This window comes from Neophocaena asiaeorientalis, unplaced genomic scaffold, assembly GCF_003031525.2.
Source record: "Neophocaena asiaeorientalis asiaeorientalis breed wild unplaced genomic scaffold, Neophocaena_asiaeorientalis_V1.1 scaffold59, whole genome shotgun sequence".
NCBI classification, from domain to species: Eukaryota; Metazoa; Chordata; class Mammalia; order Artiodactyla; family Phocoenidae; genus Neophocaena; species Neophocaena asiaeorientalis.
The window spans coordinates 7,701,747-7,720,765 of NW_020174268.1; the positions used below are offsets into that span (position 1 = coordinate 7,701,747).

Below are 19,019 nucleotides of genomic sequence, written 5' to 3' on the forward strand. Positions count from 1 at the left end.
ATTGCTGGGGGCGCAGTGGTTAAGAATTCGCCTGCCAATGCAGGAGACACAGATTCGTGCCCTGGTCCGGGAAGATCCCACATGCCACGGAGCAACTAAACGCGTGCGCCACAACTACTGAGCCTGCGCTCTAGAGCCTTGGAGCCACAGTTACTGAAGCCCGTGCGCCTAGAGCCCGTGCTCCACAACAAGAGAAGCCACCGCGATGAGAAGCCCACACACAGCAACGAAGACCCAACCAGCCATAAATTAATTAATTAATTTTAAAAAAAGACTATGTGACTTACTCCTCTCCCCAGCCTATCCCCAGTTCAAGAGGGAAAGGGCCTCTTACTGATTCGTCAAATACCACATGGAAGGGAAAAGCATCGCAGAATGTCTTCTCTTCAATCCAGAGCCACTCGGGATAAATTGGTTCAAAGGTGTCCCTGAGATGCCCTGGATGGAGAAACAGAATCCCGTTCACAGGCCACTCAGGCCACCAACCCAAGAGAGTATCTTAAATGTTTCCCGGGCAAAGCGCAGTCCCCACTGCTCAGCACAAGCTCCCTCAGCGTTTCCAGATGGCCACGGCAATTCTGCTTCCAAATTAAAACAAACAGAAAACTTGCTACCAGGTTGAGAAGCCCTCCTGCCCCCTGCCAAGTTTCTGCCCGCCGCTGAAGAGTTCCCGGGCCAATTGAGTGTGTCTCGCCATGAAAACAGGGCCGGCATTGAAAAGCTGACAGCCAGACAATGAGCCCGCGCAGCACAGCGCACACGCCCGGCCGGTGTCAGGGACATTTGCCATGGAGCTTTGGAGACTGACAGCTTTGGGTGGCACATGAAAATTTAACCAACAGCCCTATTTGGCAGGGGGTAGAGATTCGAAATGGAGCCTTTTTGATATGAAAATCTCCTAGACAAAGCACGTCAATTGCATGTTTGACTCGCTTGCCATGGCTTGAGGGACTCAAAATTCAGTCCTTTGAGCCCTGCAGACCTCCTCCCAGACGCATGTCATCACGACCCACGGGGCATGACCAGGAGTCTCCAACTCCCTTCTCCCAGTGGGCCGGAGCCCCTTTTCCGACTCGGATCTTCGGTGCTGATCATGAGACCAGCTCGGCGCCAACAGGGGCACTTCTGAGAACCTAATGCCTTCATTTTGTGGGTGGAAGATGGAGGACTTAGGTTCCCCAGGGACAGAGCCAGAAATCTACTATCCTGGTTCTCGATCCAGGGTCCTTCGCACTCTTGGACACCATCATTCTTATCTACAGACTTCCGGGCCAGAAATACATCCCAGTCCCGAAGGCCTGAGGAGCTGTGGAAAATTCAGTGTTCTTGATAATATGTCAGCACTCATCCTCCTTCGCTTCAGCACAGTCACCAAAAAGGGTTGATTCCAATCCCCTCTCCAGCGGCTTCCCCTGATTACAAGGAGAAACTGCGCCTCCAAGTGACCCCCAACACAAATAAAAGGGGCAAAGGAAGACAAGTTAGAGTTTGATGTTTTAAAGTTAAAAACCGTGCCTGCCAAGTCCAAGCCCTGAAGAAATCAGTGACATCCTGATTATAGAGGACTCTGCCCATTTGTGTGCACAAAGCAATCATTCTGCTCTGAGAGCCAAGGTTGGGAGAAGAGCCCACTTACCTTTTCCAAACATGACTATGCTTCTCACAACTTCCCAGCTGGACTTTTTCACGGGACAGAGACATTCAAATATTTCTCTTTCATCCTAAGGAAAGCTGCCTCCAGGGCCTGCAAATGGCAGGGAGAGAAGCATACAGGTCTGGTCATGTGACAGGAGATGCACGAGGATACACTGTTCCTCTGTGATGGGGCCAGAGGAACAGTGAGGCCACACAAGATGAACTTTAGCAAAACTTCATAAGCCCCCAAATTGTTATCCAATTAATCCTCATGCTGTTTCTCCACCAAAGGCAGCAAGAACTTTTTACAAAATCTCAAGGTGAGGCTGGCAGGAAAATCACACAGAAACTTCTCTTCCTGTGGTTGAAGATTCTGCAGTGAAAAGACTCTGAGGTGAGCTTTGAATACTCTAAGGTATAAACCTTGTGTGCTCCAGGAATCACAGACTTCTCTGGATATTCGTATGAGCTCTATGGACACAGAGAGCTGCGCACCTAATAGGTGTGGTACCTAAACAGATAACAGTCACACCGCAAGCTGCAATCGAGGCAGCCAACCACAGGCTCATGAGTTGACTCCAGATCCCCAACTGGCCCCAGCTGCACAAGTGGGCACTCAGGACTTGAAAAGTCAATTTACACCATGAGAACTGCAGAATAAGCCACCAGATTCCAAATTCCAAGGACTTTACATTGCCATTTTTTTTTTTACAGGTAAAAATGTTTCAGGCTAAGGTCCATCCCAGAGAACCAATAGAGCCACTATTGGTTCTCAACCAATAGTGACTTTGTCTCCTACCCCTTACCCTGGGGATACTTGGCAATGTCTGGAGACATTTTTGATTGCCACAACCTGGGATGGAGGGGGAGAGCTGGGTGCTGCTAGCATCTAGTGAGTGGGCTAGGGATGCTGCTAAACACGCACAGGACCGCGCCTCATAACAAAGATTATCTGGTCCAAAATGTCAACAGCGCTGAGACTGAGAAACCCTGCCCTAAGTCCACAATTAGAAGGTCCAGTTCTTTGCATAGATTGTTCCAAGACTAGTCACTCCACCAGGAGGAACTGTGCTTTCTGAAGACATAGCACACTGGTACCTCTTGGTCTCTCTGGCTGTCCTGAGTGTCTTGTGATCCCTTTGGCTTTGCCCTTCTCATCTGTCTGTGCGACTTCTGCACAATCAGAAACACAACGTGCTCCTTCTTCCCTGTCCTCTCCTCCTCTTGATTCACGTCAAGGATATCCATGGTCACGTCAATGTCAAAGAAGTCTTTGGCCACAGCCTCAATGGTACCTGCAGCAGAAGGATACCTATTGGTGAGGGATGGCAGAAGGCAGTTGTGTCTGCAAAAATCATAAAATAATCAGGTTATACAACTTTTGATAAATATTCCAGAGTTCACCAAGCCCAGGCCCTGCATCAAGGCAGGCAGCATATGACAGATTAATAAATTAAAAAACAATAACTTAAAAGCAGAGATTTACACACTGGATACTAAATATATCCCTCCTACTCTGATTTCTTTTTTTTTTTTTTAACATCTTTATTGGAGTATAATTGCTTTACAATGCTGTGTTAGTTTCTGCTGTATAACAAAGTGAACCAGCTATACATATACATATATCCCCATATCCCCTCCCTCTTGTGTCTCCTTCCCACCCTGCCTACCTCAACCCTCTAGGTGGTCACAAAGCACCGAGCTGGTCTCCCTGTGCTATGTGGCTGCTTCCCACTAGCTATCTGTTTTACATTTGGTAGTGTATATATGTCCATACCACTCTCTCACTTCATCCCAGCTTACCCTTCCCCCTCCCCTTGTCCTCAAGTCCATTTTCTACGTCTGTGTCTTTATTATTTGTGTCCTGCCCCTAGGTTCTTCAGGACCTTTTTTTTTTTTTTTGGATTCCATATATGTTACCATCTCTTTCTGACTTACTTCACTCTGTATGACAGATTCTAGGTCCATCCACCTCACTACAGATAACTCAGTTTCATTTCTTTTTATGGCTGAGTAATATTCCATTGTATATATGGGCCACATCTTCTTTATCCATTCATCTGTCAAGGGACACTCTGGGTCTGGTTAAGCCACCCACATACCTGGTACGATGTGGCACAGATCACTTCTATCAGAGTAGTAATGGAGAAGCATCTTCCAGTCTGCTCCTCTCTCCACACAAAACGATGGTGCATTCATCTCCTAATTAAAAGACACAGCATATTTTTCCCAGTGGCTACAATTTCTCTAAATTATGCTTCTGAGGCTTTGTGAAACTTACTCATTACATCATGCAGAACTGCATCCCCAAACCCCCTCCAATCACATAAAAATAAAATCTACCATGGTTTCAGCCCCTAAAAGTCAGGAATTTTATATTATACCTAATCACATAACCAACTCTATATGGCAAGCACTAGCTCCATTGTAAAGAGGAGGAAACTGAACCTCAGGGAAGTTAAGGCCAAATTCATGGTAGAACATCTTGACACCCAAATGAACCTTTCTGCCATGCCATGCTGCTTCTACCTACACTCCAAGGAGTGGATGGCTGCCATTCTTGGCCTGTGACCAAGGGACCATGAGGAACTTTACTCTGAAAGATCAGGGTCTCAGAGGAATTGGCAAGTGGAGAAAAGTTCACCTCTTGTTCTGGAAGGATAATGCCATCTGTGGTGCAAAGTTGCATGTCTGGAAAATCAAGGATACATCAGAAGAGATCATCTTTCTCCAGGAATAAATGTTGACATCAAGTGTGTACCATCTCATGGTAGATTATGTCAGGACATAAGGATAAAGACTTTGCCTGGGGGAATCCCTGAGAGAAACAATTTTCTCTCCCATTTGATTAGTAAGCAGCTCAGCACCCTGGCTCACAGCTTTTGGTCTAAGTGAGAGAAGAGATTAAGGAAGTGTGTTCCTTCTGAGATTTTTGTTCTCTTCCAAAGTGGTGGTGGTAGTGGGGGCTGGAGGGGGAGTAGGGAGGAGGCGGGGAGGGGATGCTAGTTAAAATGAAGAGTTTTTTTGCCAAGTATTTATCTTTCCAAAAGCATATACAAAGAGAAGGTATGTATTTGTGTGTTTACATTTTGACTGAATCTAAAGATTTGAGGCAGCACATATAAAAAGCATATGATGAAACAGAAAATTAAGTTATTTCAAAAAATTATATCCAAACCCTACATAGCAAAAAAATAATAATAACAGAGTACACAAGGGCTGAAATTAAAATCCACAAGCTTTTGCTACCATTTCCACCCTCACTCCTCACCCTAGCCTAGGCCACTTCCTAGACATACTTCTCAAAGTTTGTGCTTTTAATCCTTCTGGTCAATGTCTCCAACTCTCTAAATAATAAGATTATACTTTTATTTTTAAAAATTGAAATAGGGTTTTATAAAAGTGGAGAACTAGGGCAATGAGAACATAATGAGAAGTCGACCAGAGCATGGTCTTTGGAGACGGACGCACTTGGGGGTGGGTCCTGGCTCAGCCACCACAACCTGGGCAATTTGGGACAGTTACTTGACCTTTCTGGACCTCAGTTTTTTCATCTGTATAATGGGAAGAATAAGAGTACCTAATCTTAGCGGTAAGAGGATAATTCAATGTTTATACATGAGTTAGCCCAATATCTGTCTCATAATTGGCCCTCAAATGAAGGTTCGCTAAAAAATAACAAGATTAAAGGCACAGTTAAAACCAGAAATGTAAGCCTTAAGGTACTGCCAAATTACTAGAGACAGACATAAAGAAAAAGTCAGGTTTATCTTACTGTATTTTTGCCTAAAGAGATAATCTATAACCTTTTGTCCAGTAGAAAGTACTATACAACAATCAGATATCATTGCACGTATTTTATTTCAGCTTGTGTGTGTGTGTGTGTGTGTGTGTGTGTATAGTATATTTATATATTTTATTTATCTCATTATGTGCAAAATGTCCTTACTGACCCCAGAGAAATTCTAGCCTATTGCTTCTCTAACACTGGTTTTAGCATATGAAGGAATGACTATCAGAGGAGGGGTAGCAGGAGTAGGCATAAAAACAATGGACTTGGGACTTCAGAACCTTGGTTCCTTTCATCTTATTCCTAAGAATGACAATAATATTGTGAGAACAATACCTGGAACATAAAAGAGATTCCACAATATTTTTATTTAATGAATAAAAAAATATTAATATCTTCTCCAGAACTATGACTTAAAATATTAGCCCAATTTTCAAATGAAAGATATGATATTTATAATACTATGGAAGATGACTTAAGGGCCTTAATTGTATTTCTTTCCATAGTAATTGTAGTGCTTTAGCAGAGAAATTTAAAAGGAAGTTGCCATATGAATTATTGTAATTTTAAAACTGGCCATACAGAAAAGAGAGGAAGAAAACATAAAGGAAGGAAGTTATTAAACATGGAATGCCTTATCTGGACTGATTACAATGCTAGAGATTTCTACATGTTATCTCCTGTAATCCACACATCACTATGGAGTAAATTTTTTTTTCCTATTCATTCCTTTTTGTCTCTCTGTGTGTCCAATGCCTAAAAAGTACTTGGCACATAGTAGGTACTCAATACATATTTATTAAACAAATAAGTGAAAAAAAATTGAAGGCCAGAGAGGGCAAGTAACTTGCCCAAGATCACACAGCTAGGAAGCTGCAGAGCTGGTCAGACAGCATCATAGGCTCATGTGACCCCACAGCCAGGGCTCTCTTCACTCCCTCTTCCTGAGTAGTTCACATGATAACAACAGGACGGATCCGACTACTCATCCTACTTGAAGTCAATTAAGTCACCAAGCCTCTTATTCCTTACTTGAAAATTGGAGGAAATAACTGTTTTCCCATTTAACACCTATGAGGATACATTGTGGTTCATGAGGCACTTTCACATTCATGATCCCACTTTCTCCTCATGACTACCCGTCAAGGGTAGTTATGAGCATTCAATATAGAAACGGTGAAGAAACAGCTTAGCAAACTCTGAAGGGCCCTAGAAACAAATATTAACTATTTTATATAAAATAATAAACTATTATTATGATATGTGCAAGTGCCACTTTGCCTTTTCAATGAAGCATTTTCTTTTTTAAAAAAGAAAAGGGAGTCTGGCCATTTAAATTTCCAATGATCTCTACAAACAAGAAAACCAAGGACTGAACTCCAGAAGGACATATCCCAGTAGGGAAATTAGTTTAGCACCTCAGGCAGTCACTTCGTGGGTTAATCAGAGTTGGATGGTTTCCGATTCCGGCTCTTGGCCCTGTCAAGTCTTTCCTTCTAATACATGAATAAATGAATCTGGCTGCACAAGTTATTTATCAGCTCCTTCCAGGCCAGGAAACCTGAGGAGAGATTTTGCAAATCCACTGAAACCTGACTGGCTCCCAGCCTTTGTTCCCATTGTGATCAATCTTCTGGATTTAATGTCAACCCCCCCACCAGCCGCCATCAGAATAGGCCCTCCCCCATCACAAAGGCGACCTCTCCAGCTTGCCCTGCTTTGATTCTTGCCGGCCAGTTTATAAAAATGGGCAACAGGTTTTCATTTTCCATTCCTTCCCCCAGAGAACTCAGCCCACCGACGCCGCGTACCGAGCATGCCACAGGCCCCTGGCAACTGCACCCTCTTGGGGGAGGCGGTGAGATGGCCCAGAGCTGCTAGAGTCACCTGCTTCTTCTCAGGGCCAGCAAGATCAGACCTAGATAGGCTTACCTGATAAGGGAGCGCCAGGTAACTCTGGAGGGCATCTAGGTTTTCAATAAACTCCGTGAGAGGGGCTTCCCTGGTGGCGCAGTGGTAGGGGGTGCGCCTGCTGAGGCAGGGGGCGCGGGTTCCTGCCCCGGTCTGGGAGGATCCCACGTGCCGCGGAGCGGCTGGGCCGGTGAGCCATGGCTGCTGAGCCTGCGCGTCTGGAGCCTGTGCTCCGCGGCGGGAGAGGCCACAGCAGTGAGAGGCCCGCGAACCGCAAAAACAAACAAACAAACAAAATAATAAAATAAACTCCGTGAGATTTCCTCCCAGTGTCCGTAACATCCTGTCATCGCCAGACATCTTGCAGGATTTAAAGACGTATTTCCCAAAGAGTTTCAGAATGGCTTCCATGGAGACACCTGTGGGATCCAAAATAAAAGCACCGGCCAGGTATTCATTCGCTTCCAAAGGGTTGCAATCCAAGCTCTGTGATACGTTTCTGAATTCTCTCTAAGGCTTCACTTTCCTCATCAGTAAATGCCAATAATACCATTGAGGTCACGGGGCCACCACGAGAAGCCCCGTGCAGACTGGCATCTAGTAGGTGCTCGTTAAATTGGTGAGTCCCCCCCAATCCTACCCTGGTCTTTTCCATGGCTCCCATGGCAGAAATTTCTCTAGAATCCAGAAGGGGGTTCAAAGCTGTCAGTTTCCTGTGACAATGTCTCCTGCCATCTTTAGACATCTTTGAACACAATGGCCATTAAGTGAACTAAAAAGTTATCTCTGAGAAATAATTAATATTGCAACTGAAAAACAATACCAACAAATTCATACTATATCAATTGAGCCAGAAGAGGATACCAAATATTTGCAGTGGTTTCCCCTTTCTCTCTCATCTCCTCAGCATCCTAGACTTCTGTCTTTTTTATAAGACCAATTATGCAAATATTTATTTTTAGGATCTTTATATGCTATTTACTCTTTTTTTATATACAGCAGGTTCTTATTACTTATCTATTTTAAACATACCAGTGTATACATGTCAATCCCAATCTCCCGATTCTTCCCACCACCACCCCCCCACCGCTTTCCCCCCTTGGTGTCCATACGCTTGTTCTTTACGTCAGTGTCTCTATTTCTGTCTTACGAACCGATTCATCTGTACCATTTTTCTAGATTCCACATATATGCGTTAATATATGATATTTGTTTTTTTCTTTCTGACTTACTTCACTCTGTATGACAATCTCTAGGTCCAACCATGTCTCTAGTCTTCTTTTCAGGGCAGTTTTTACATTACATCCTCCACAGAAATTTCTCTGACTATCCTACATCACACTGACTTCTCCCTTCCTAAGTGCTGCATTTTTCTTTTCTTCCTAACTGTATGGTAATTCTGAAGGGCAGTGACCTCACACTACATGTTTTCTGAGCTGGACACAAAGTGGGTGCTTGAGAAATCCCTGGGGGTAGGTTTTCGGTGTGAGCGAGGCTATTGCCCCATCTGCTCTGCTGGACTAGATTGCGTGCCATCATTTGCTTTATGGAGGGGCATGGAGTGTTTTTAAAGAATGCTTTTTATAGTTCCTGAAACAGTCATTAATTGATGTTATTTTACTCAGTGCTTGCCGAAATCTTGTAAAAGAGATCACCTTATTAACATGTCCCCTTTTTCACAGGAGAGACCGTGGAGGCTGACAGTCACCTATGTGAATTGACCTAAATTACCCAGGGTGGCAGAGGCTCTAACTCTAAATGTGGTGCTTTTTGTGCCATATCCCACAGCCTCTGGAGCAGCAGTTAGAGAGAAAAGGGGTCTCCCCCCAAGGTAGGGGCTGCTTATAGGTTTTCATTATTGATACAGGAGACAGCACATCCATTCTCTGTGAGAGAACACTGTCTTATTTAGGCTGGTGTGGTGAATCACGATAGGTGGTGTGGTGAATCACAATAGGTACTGAGGGCTGGGAGAAAGTCTGGAATACCCAGGCTGATGGGAGACCTGCCAGATTCACAGTCACCAGAATCCGTGGCTGGACCCTTGCAGGTTCTATGAGGCTCCGGCTGGGCCTAGAATTCACAAGTGGCTTTCAGCTCTCCAATTCCTACGCTCTCCAGGACCAATTCCTACGGGAGTGGCAAAGGATCCGAGGAGGTCTGGGCACTTTCCAGCCTCTCCTTGCTTCCTAGGATGGCCTGAGCAGCAGCTTTCCTACAGCTCGTTGTTCATAGCCAGACTGTTGGACAGATCATCGTTCTGCAAGCTGAGCAGAGCGTCCCCACTGAGTTGGTCAGGTCTCATCGGAGATGAATTATGTATACGTTCCCAAAATGTATTAGCCAGGTCTTCAGGATCCAAACGAAGCTTGGACGGTAGGGTGGGTGTGGCATGTGGCTTATGTTAATTGCCTCTGCCGGGTTCTCTGCTCGTGGGTCCATCCCTAGCTGGATGCAGGCAGGTTTGTCTATAACAGCAATCAAGAGCCACCTGCTAACCCCCAAGGGAACTGGAATAATAAATTCCACTCCTGTCTTTTCCAGTGCTGATGAGCAGCCCCTGGGAGGAGAACTCCTGAAAAGTACATGGACATGTGTGGAATTGTTCCTTCCTCTTTCCTCCTTCCACCCCTCCTTTCCTGCTAAATCTAGCTTGTTCAAGCTGAGGAAAAAGAAAAAACAAACAAAAAAAACAGCTGTGCTGCACATCCCCTAGGCTGGAGCTCTGAGCAGGTGCATCCTGTAACCTGCTGGGAAAGTACAATCCCAGAGGCCTCCCCAACCCAGGGACCTCTCTCAGGTGGACTGGGCTGTCTGCAAGACCAGCAAAGTTGTATTAAAGTGGCAGTGGCAGCCTTGTGTAGAAAGACTGTCTGCTTGACCTTTAGGTCTATAAACATATAAAAATCCATGAAGTTTCTTGTTCCAGACACTGGTTATTTTGTCTCTGGGCACCCAGCTCTGTTCATAGGAAGGACATCTGGCGGAGTGGCCGACTCTTCCTTAAACAAGCATCTTGGGTTTGGGTGTGGTCTTTTCCTTCCGTGCTGGGTTTGGGGCTTCCTGTGGGATTTGTAGTTGAGAATGCTTGTCCAGCAAAGGACAAAGGTCACTTTTCAAAACCAACACCTGAAGAGTGTAGTTACACAGTTTCCCCTCAGTGAACTTAGGATTCCACGAGCTTTCTAAGTCACAGGGGGTCAGAAATATATAGGAAATGCCAAGAAAATGCAAGACAGAATGAAACACAAATCGTAGATGCCTTAGCATATTTTTTGATAGTGCAAAGGAAAGTCTATAGCATGCTTAGTATTCTATCTTTTGTGTAGCAAATAAGGGGAAATAAAGAAATATCCATCTATCTACTTATTTGTACAAAAATAAACACAAGAGACTATTGAGACCGTTAATCTACAGGGCACTGGGAATGGGTAGAAATGTTAGAATGGTTGTGGAGAGTGTGTGTATGCAGGTGGTGGGGAACTTATCTGAGTGTAACTTTTTGCAGAGTTCTGGTTTGCAGAATCATGTTAATGATTCATATGCTTAAATTAAAGAAAATAAGAGCAATAAGGATAAGGAAAACTCTAATATGGAATACAAACAGAAACATAATTAACAAAACAGTATTTCAACAGAACAGTTCTGAATAACCTAATTGCCCAAGAAAAAAATAACCCAGTAAAATTTGAACATAGTATTTAGACTTTCTCTTTAGGCTAAAGAAAAAACAAAATTTAAACAAATATTTGACTGTAGCGAGTAGGCTTCCTTCTCACAGCAGTATGGGTCAGCAATTCTGAAACGATTTTCTAAACACTCAAGGATGAAACCTGTAAGTAAATACGTGGTAAATGATGGGAAGCAGCTTTCTCATTATGCGAGAAAGAAGACTAGAATGAAGCTTGTGGTGTAGGTTAGGAAATCTATCCTAAGAAGACCACAAAACCCATCACAGTTTCAGATAGATGGATAGAAAGGAAGAAAGAGAGGGAGGAAGACGACAGATAGATGGATGGGGTGTGTGTGTGTGTGTGTGTGTGTGTGTGTGTGTGTGTGTTCAGGGTTCCTTGGAGAAATGGCAGATTTCACGGCTGGGGCAGGAAAATGATGAGTTTATAACATCTTGTCGCACCAGAAAGTAAAGAAGTGATAAAAGAAGGATGGGGGAGGGAGGGTGGGAGGGGGACACAAGAGGGAAGGGATATGGGGATATATGTATACATATAGCTAATTCACTTTGCTATACAGCAGAAACGAACACAACATTGTAAAGCAATTATACTCCAATAAAGATGCTAAAAAAAAAAATAAGAATGATGGGGACATGTCAAGGACACAAGGACCAGCTTGGAGGGGCTCTAACTGGCTAAATCTTGGAGAATTTGAGCATCAAAATAATTAAAGGATTACAACCTACTAAAAAATGAGTCAAGCGTTCACACTGGGATGGATGGATAGATAGATGAATAAATAGATAGATAGGGAAAATTCTTCCTTATAGTAGAAATTCAACTAATAAATGTAAAAGAAATGATATACTTAGAAAATCACCATTTGGCCACTCTTATAATTTATATTAATTCAGATAAGAATCACCAATGAATACTAAAATTAGGGAAGGAGAAGTTTGAGAAACAGCAAGATAATATACATAGTCTGAAAGTATCTTCTCACAAGATACTACTTTCAAAGGGGAAAGATAATAACTTTACAGTGGAGAAACCTGGCAGATTCCATATTAACTAAGCAATCAAAGTTAACAGCAATAATGGGACAAATCGACATAAGATGCCTCCTGATACAATGAACTGGGAAGGAAAAAACATTACTCTGTGGTCTTTCCACCAAGAAAGCATAGCTTGAATTGAATCATGAGAAGATATCAGATAATGCTGAGTTGAGGGGCATGCTACAAAATAGCTGACCAGAACTTTCCAAAGATGTCAATGTTATAAGACCCAAAGAAGGACTTGGGGACTGTTCCAGACTGCAGAAAGCCAAAGAAATGTGACAACTGACATGATCCAGGGTTTTCTTTTGTCCTACAGGTCATTACTGGGAAAGCTGGAAAAATCTCAATGAAATCTGTAGATGAGATAATAGCACCGTATCAATGTTCACTTCCTGAGTCTGATAGTTGTACTGTAGGTACTTAAGAGAACTTTTAGGGATAAAGAGACATCATTTTCTTAACACACCAATGATTCAGGAAAAATATAGAGATATAGATATAGAGAGAAGGATAGAGCCAACATGGTAAAATGTTAACATTTGGGGAATATAGATGAAGAGCCTATGGCAATCCTTTGTACTATTCTTACAAACCTTCTGTGAGTTTGAAATTATGTCAAAGTAAAAAGGTTTTTCCGATTGTCCTGAAAAGACCTTAGGAAATCTAATATAAGAAGACCACAGTTATCCACAGCCAGCTGAGATACGGCTGGGTCCTGGGCCTCTGTAATACTCTGAATTTTGAATTTTGCTAGGTATAATCAGGGTATTATGATCATGCTTTAAAATGTCTTTATGTTGTTAGAGACTCATACTGAAATATTTACAGGTACAATTATGGGAAACCTGAGATTCACTTTAAGACTTTCCAGCAAGAACAAAACCAGAAAAAAGGGTAGAGGAACCAGAGAGATGAAACGAGATTGGTGAAATAGGAATAATGATTGAAGCTGGGTGAAGGGTATGTGGGCTTCAGTGTATAATTCTCTCGACTTTAGTGTATGTGTGAAAATTCTATTAAAAAGTGGGTTTGTTTCTTTTTTTTTAATAGAAGACTTCTTCGATGGCAGGGAAATAAGTGTCACAAAGCATCTGTGCTTGGCTTCCCAGGAGAGCTGTAGAGCCTTCTGGGGAGTTTTTCAATTGGAATGATGTATAAACTCAAACTTTCTGACTTAACAAGCTTGCCTCTTTGGCGTCACCAGGAAATGTTTACTAATTGCTGGGCGACAGCTCAAGGGAATGGAGAGAGCAGAGGTAGGCTGTGCAGGGCGGCGGGAGGGGACACCTGCTAAGGCTCAGTGGGGGCCCCAGAGCCACTGCTCCCCACGCTGGGCCTTCTGGGCAAAGGGCTGCTCAGGGCTGGACTGCCCACGACCCTTGCCTGCTTCCCACCACCCAGAGACAGGCAACAAGAGCTACTCCTCATGGTGACCCACCTGAGGCACCCAGAAAAGCATGTGCTCTTCCACAAGACAGGGGAGTGATTGCCACACATTTTTGAGAGTTTTCTATTGAAAATGGGTCTTTTTTTCCCCAAAGCTTTGGTTTCCAAAAGAATAAGTTTTAGGTATCAGGAAAGAACTATTCATCTAGAGTACTCTCCTTCTCAAATAATATATGGCTTTAGCCAGGCACGAGATAACCAGTGGGGAAATCTTCTGTGAGGAGATAGAGGCCTTTAAGAAACGGAGAAGGGAACTTCCGTGGTGGTCCAGTGGTTAAGACTCCATGCTTCCATTGCGGGGGGCATGGGTTCGATCCCTGGTCGGGGCACTAAGATCCTGCATGCCACACAGTGTGGCCAAAAAAAAAAAAAAAAAGGAGAAAAAGAAAAGGAGAGGAACAGCTGCCCATGTTGATACCATACATTGCAAGAAGGAAACAGACTCTGAATTGGGAGGGCTGGGTTCCAGGTGCAGCAATAAGTTGATCAGGCAATAGAGAAAAGGGAGCCGGGAAATGGATGCAGGCAGCTCAGGTGGGAGACCCTTTGCAGCCAGGGCGCAGTCTCACTCATGCCTGGTATAAGCTGCCAGCTTCCTGGTGAGCTTTGAAACAGAGACGTTGGCCCAACTAGGGGTCCCCCGGGTAGTCTCAGTGGACCCGCTTTGCTGGTCCACTGAGAGAGAGGGGCCTGCTTTGCTGAGCACCCACTCTGTGGTAGGCACTTTGCTTACATTACTGGACACCATCTTTAGGATAACCATCCAAGGTAGGTGCTGTAGGTACCAGCGATGTTTACCGATGGGGAATTTGCCCGCAGGTTACCCTATTAGGAGACGATACAGCCAGGGGACTCACCCAGGGCTCGCTGATTCCAAAGCCCTCACCAGAGATCTCATGCCCACCCAGCCAACTGCCCCTCCCGCCCGCAGGCTGCAGCGATGGCCTTGGAGCCAGGACACCTGAGTTCCAGCTCCATTTTTGGTTGGTTGCAGGGTTTGGGTTGCTTATCCTACCTCAGAGGGTCACAGTAAAGATCAAATATGATAAGGCCTGATTTGAGGACTTTGTAAAAGTTTATGTTGTTACTCTTCTTTTTACAGAGGTAGGTGCAGAGAAGGCTTGCTGCCATTTGCCGATGGCTAACTGTTGAAATGCGTTTCACTACTGGTTTCTTAGCAAGCAAAGTCTAGACGGGCACGACTGTGTCCAATGGCTGTTGTGTGTTGTTTTGAATTTTGTCACTTCAGATCACTAATAACCCACTTACAGACTAAGTAGGCACTTATTCATATACAGAACAATTCTTATGCAAGGCTCAACCTGCCATCTGGTCCCATCCTGAATTATGCTAATTAGAAAGCACAGAGCTATGCAGTGGCAGAGTGGTCTGGAAAAGTCCCAACAATTGCTTAAAGGTAGAGAAACGGCATTCTGGAGCCCACTTGGAAGGCAAAGCACTAACGAGTGGTAATGGAGCGTGCTTTTTTCTTTGTCTAAGGGAAGAGTTTGCCTCAAGTGACGAGTGTCTTTTATTAAACAGTGAAATGCCCTTCCTGCAGACTTCTTTCCTTCGGCAGGGATTTGCTCTCTCTGATTCATGGGAGATAGATGTTAGACATGATAGATAGAAAGATAGATGATAGATAGATAGAAAGATAGATAGATAGATGATAGATAGATAGGCAGGTAGATGTACAACCAGGGCACTCACCCAGGTCTATCTGATTCCAAAGCCTTTGCTAGAGACGTAGTCAGTCTATATATCTATATCTGTATCTATATCTGTATCTATTTCTATCAATAGATAGATAGATGTGGAGAGAAACTACACAGCCTATGCTTCCCAGGGCCATCCTGTCTCCAAGTCTCAAGCATGTGTTTACTCAGATTTGAATCTCAACTTTTGATTTGAAAAATGCATTCACTGTTCTTATATACCATTTCAGGGATAGGTCAACAGATGTCGTTGAGATAAACAAGAAGAAAACACCCTTCTGATTTTCAAAGCTGGACAGATAGAAATCACAGCGGTAGACTTTGGCCTTTGGTAGAAAGGCGGTGTGAGTCAGACCACACATTGGTCTATAAACTTGTTGCTGCCCCTTAATGTATTAGTTGGTTTGGAACTGTGAATGCACTGGGGCAGGTGTGTGACGGGGTCTCTCTACTAAAGGTACTGCTACACCACATGGTGTCCACAATCATACATAGTTACAAAAACAGCCTGGGCATGATATTAGACGTATGTAGCATTTCTTTCTGGACATATAAAAACTTATTAGATTCCGGTACTGGCCTGTCAGGGCTGCCTTAACTACATACCGTAGACTGGAGGGCTTTGGACTTCTGGCCTCCACAACTATGGGAGAATAAATTTCTGTTGTTTGAAGCCACCCAGCTTGTGGTACTTTGTTAAGGCAGCCCTAGGAAATTAATACAGAGGGAAGGAAGGGAGGAGATTTTTTTGAGAACTTATTATACACCAGGTACCACATTTGGTATATTCCACATACATTATCTCATTTAATCCTCAAAACAACTCTGAAGGGTAGATCTTATAATTATTCTCATTTGAACAGTGAGAAAACTATGACGGAATAAGTTAGTTGTCCTCGGTCCTTAAACTAGAAAGCCAAAGAGCTATCGTCTCTCTTTGTCCTGTAGCTGTGCCCCTTAGTGCCTGGGGAGTGAGCAAGTTAATATAATAAACCATCCCTTGCTGATATATCCAGGAGTACATGTGCATTGTAAATGGGACCATCCATATGTTGTCCCCCCAGTTATGACCCTGTCAATGGCATTTTAGTGTCTGGGCAGATGGCAAGATGTCCCATGGCAGAGCAGATGAGGGAGAATGGCCCTCAGCACCCCACAGAGCACACCATGTCCATTTCCAGAGAAACACAATGGGATTCTCAGTGCTGTTCTTTCTGACAGCCAGAAGTCATTGTGACGATCTATTTCAAAGATACAACAACATCTGTCAGAGACAACATCGAGGCCAAATACGACAGTGGTGTTGCAGATGACGAAACTCAGTGTTGTTCACAATTTTTGCCCATAAGACGCATAAGGTTACTCAAATGGAAAGGGTGAGTTACCAGGTTGGGGTGGGTCTGAAATCCAATACGACTGCAGTCCTTACAGGAAGAGGGAAATTTGGACCTAGAGACATAGACACACAGGGGAAAGTGGCCATGTGAAGACGGAAGCAGAGATTGGAAGTACGCCGTCACAAGGAACACCTGGGGTCACCAGGACCTGGAAGAGGAAGGATGCTTCCCTAGAACCTTCAGAGGGAGCTTGGCCCTGCTGGCAACTTGATCTCACACTTCGGGGCCCTGAGCTATGATAGAATAAATTTCTGTTGTTGAAGCCGCCCAGTTAGGAGTACAGTTGATGCTCATTATTTGTAGATCCGTATTTGCAAATTTACCTACTCCCTAAAGTGTGCTTGTAACCCCCAAATCAATACTCATCAGAGCTTTCGTGGTCATTCGTGGATGTGTACAGAGCAGGGAAAAAAGTGAGCCACCGAACAGGCATGTTTCTGGCTAAGGTCACAGGAGGCAATGCTCTGCGTTCTGGACTCGGTTCTCAGACTATAAACAAGTGTCCTCTCGGCAACCTATGCAGTACTACGTTTTTGCATTTTTGTTCTTTCTGTTGGTCTGCTGTTTAAAATGCTCCAAAGCATGGTGCTGAAGTGCTGTCCAGTGTCCTAAGCACAGGAAGGCTGTGATGTGCCTTACAGAGAAAATACATGCCTTAGGTAAGCTTCATTCAGGCACGAGTTACAGCGCTGTTGGCCGTGAGTTCAATGTTAATGAATCAACAATACATATGGAAAAATGTGTCTTTAAACAGATACACACACAAAATAAGATTATGTATTTATGAGTTATGCAAATGAAAATGGTTGTGGCCAGAGGCTCTCAGGAACCTGACCTTATCTTTCCTATAGGAACAATGGCCCAGTATTTGCTAATTCAGTCTTTGTAAACTTTACAGACCAGAACTACCGCAAATAATGAGAACTGAACATACTTTGCTACAGCAGCCCCAGGAAGCCAAAAAAAAGCCCTATTCAGACTTACCAAGAACCTTGCAAGCCTCTTGGATGAGCTTAATGGTGATGACGTCATCATACACTGTGTAAGTCATGAAGGCATCCTGCACTTCTGCAGAAGCTCTGAAAGATAGATCAAGGTGCAATGGAAATCCAGCAACTGGAGCTTTGCCCCAGGAATATATCCACCGACCCAGCAAGATATAGAAAGAACATTCCTGATCATAAGGGATGGGAAGCATTAGAGTGTTTGGGTGTCAGCTCTTCAAAGAAGCCTTCCCTGGAGCCCAGTTTGGATCAAGAGCTCCCTTCTTGAGTACCCACAGCAGGCTATGAGTTTCCCCAGCTTCTATCCAGATTATTGGTCTTACCCTCTAGACTGGGTTCCTTGATTGTGACTTTTATTGTGACACCTTTGAAGACCCTGCAGACGGCACTGTGCTTGGCATGTGTTAAGAACCTAATACATGGTAGTGAACTTGGAGCTCTGCGGTCATGGAGCCTCCTTCTCTGAAGCAGGTAGAGTAGCTCACGGTTTTACACTGTGCTTGGCTGGGTTGTAGGAGTTACTGCTGGACTTTGGTCTTGCGACAGCTAACCAGACCTGGTGAAGAGAGGCTTAACCTGGGAGTCAGAAGGTTTGCACTCTTGGCTTGGCTCTTGTGTGAATCACTGAAGTGTAGTTAGCAATTCAGTCAACTTAGGGGGAAGGAGGCAGGTCAGGGAATGCTTCCCTGAGACAGGGAGGTTTCATTGGAACTGAGGAATGGGTAGGCCAAGAGGAACATTCTGGACACAGAGAATGTGCTTCGTGGCAGCAGAGAGCACATCTGAAGAGCCGCGAAGAGCACAGAACGTTTGAATTGATCCCAGAACACACCGCAGAATCTCGGAATTGGGGGAGGCGAGAAATTTCCTAATTGTCCAATTTCCCACCTTATAACTCAGTTTCTTCCTAACAAGAATCTCACTTCCCTGCAAGGCAGTACATTCTATTCACAGACTACTGTCTCTGAAAGAAGGTTCTTTCTTAAGTTGAGCTGAAACCTACTTCTGAGCCCTATTAATACCTTCTATTTGTTGAGCATCTGCTTTTGGCCACAGATGACAGATTATTTCTAATGACCCCTTGTGCTGTTGAGGAAACTGATGCTCAGAGAGGTTAGGGTCTTGCCAGCATCAGCCAGTGGACAAATGAAGGATCTCTGAAGACCACATACATCCTGCATTTTGCTGCTGCTACTGGCCTTAGTTCTGCCCTTAGGGGAAAGGCAGACTGGGCTGGTCCCACCTCCAGATACCTAGCCCTCTGTATTTGAAGATCTTTACTCACTCCTAAATCTTTAAATTTTTCTCCTTTATCTTTCTGGAATTCATCTTCTTCACTGCAAAATACGGTAACGATAACTGTCCCACCTTTCTGACAGGAGT

At 44.0% G+C, this 19,019-nt stretch overlaps 1 protein-coding gene across 1 annotated transcript in view; it reads right to left on the reverse strand.

Moving 5' to 3' along the window:
- LOC112406682 (guanylate cyclase soluble subunit beta-2-like) overlaps positions 1–17,707 on the reverse strand; it is a 38,944-nt gene extending 21,237 nt beyond the window's left edge. Inside the window, 8 exon segments of the mRNA XM_024755633.1 lie at positions 335–438; positions 1,637–1,696; positions 1,699–1,744; positions 2,734–2,930; positions 3,738–3,837; positions 7,358–7,427; positions 7,647–7,755; positions 17,617–17,707. Coding sequence (XP_024611401.1) covers positions 335–438; positions 1,637–1,696; positions 1,699–1,744; positions 2,734–2,930; positions 3,738–3,837; positions 7,358–7,427; positions 7,647–7,755; positions 17,617–17,683 — 753 coding nt within the window. The 5' untranslated portion in view covers positions 17,684–17,707.
- Positions 17,708–19,019: the final 1,312 nt, after the last annotated feature.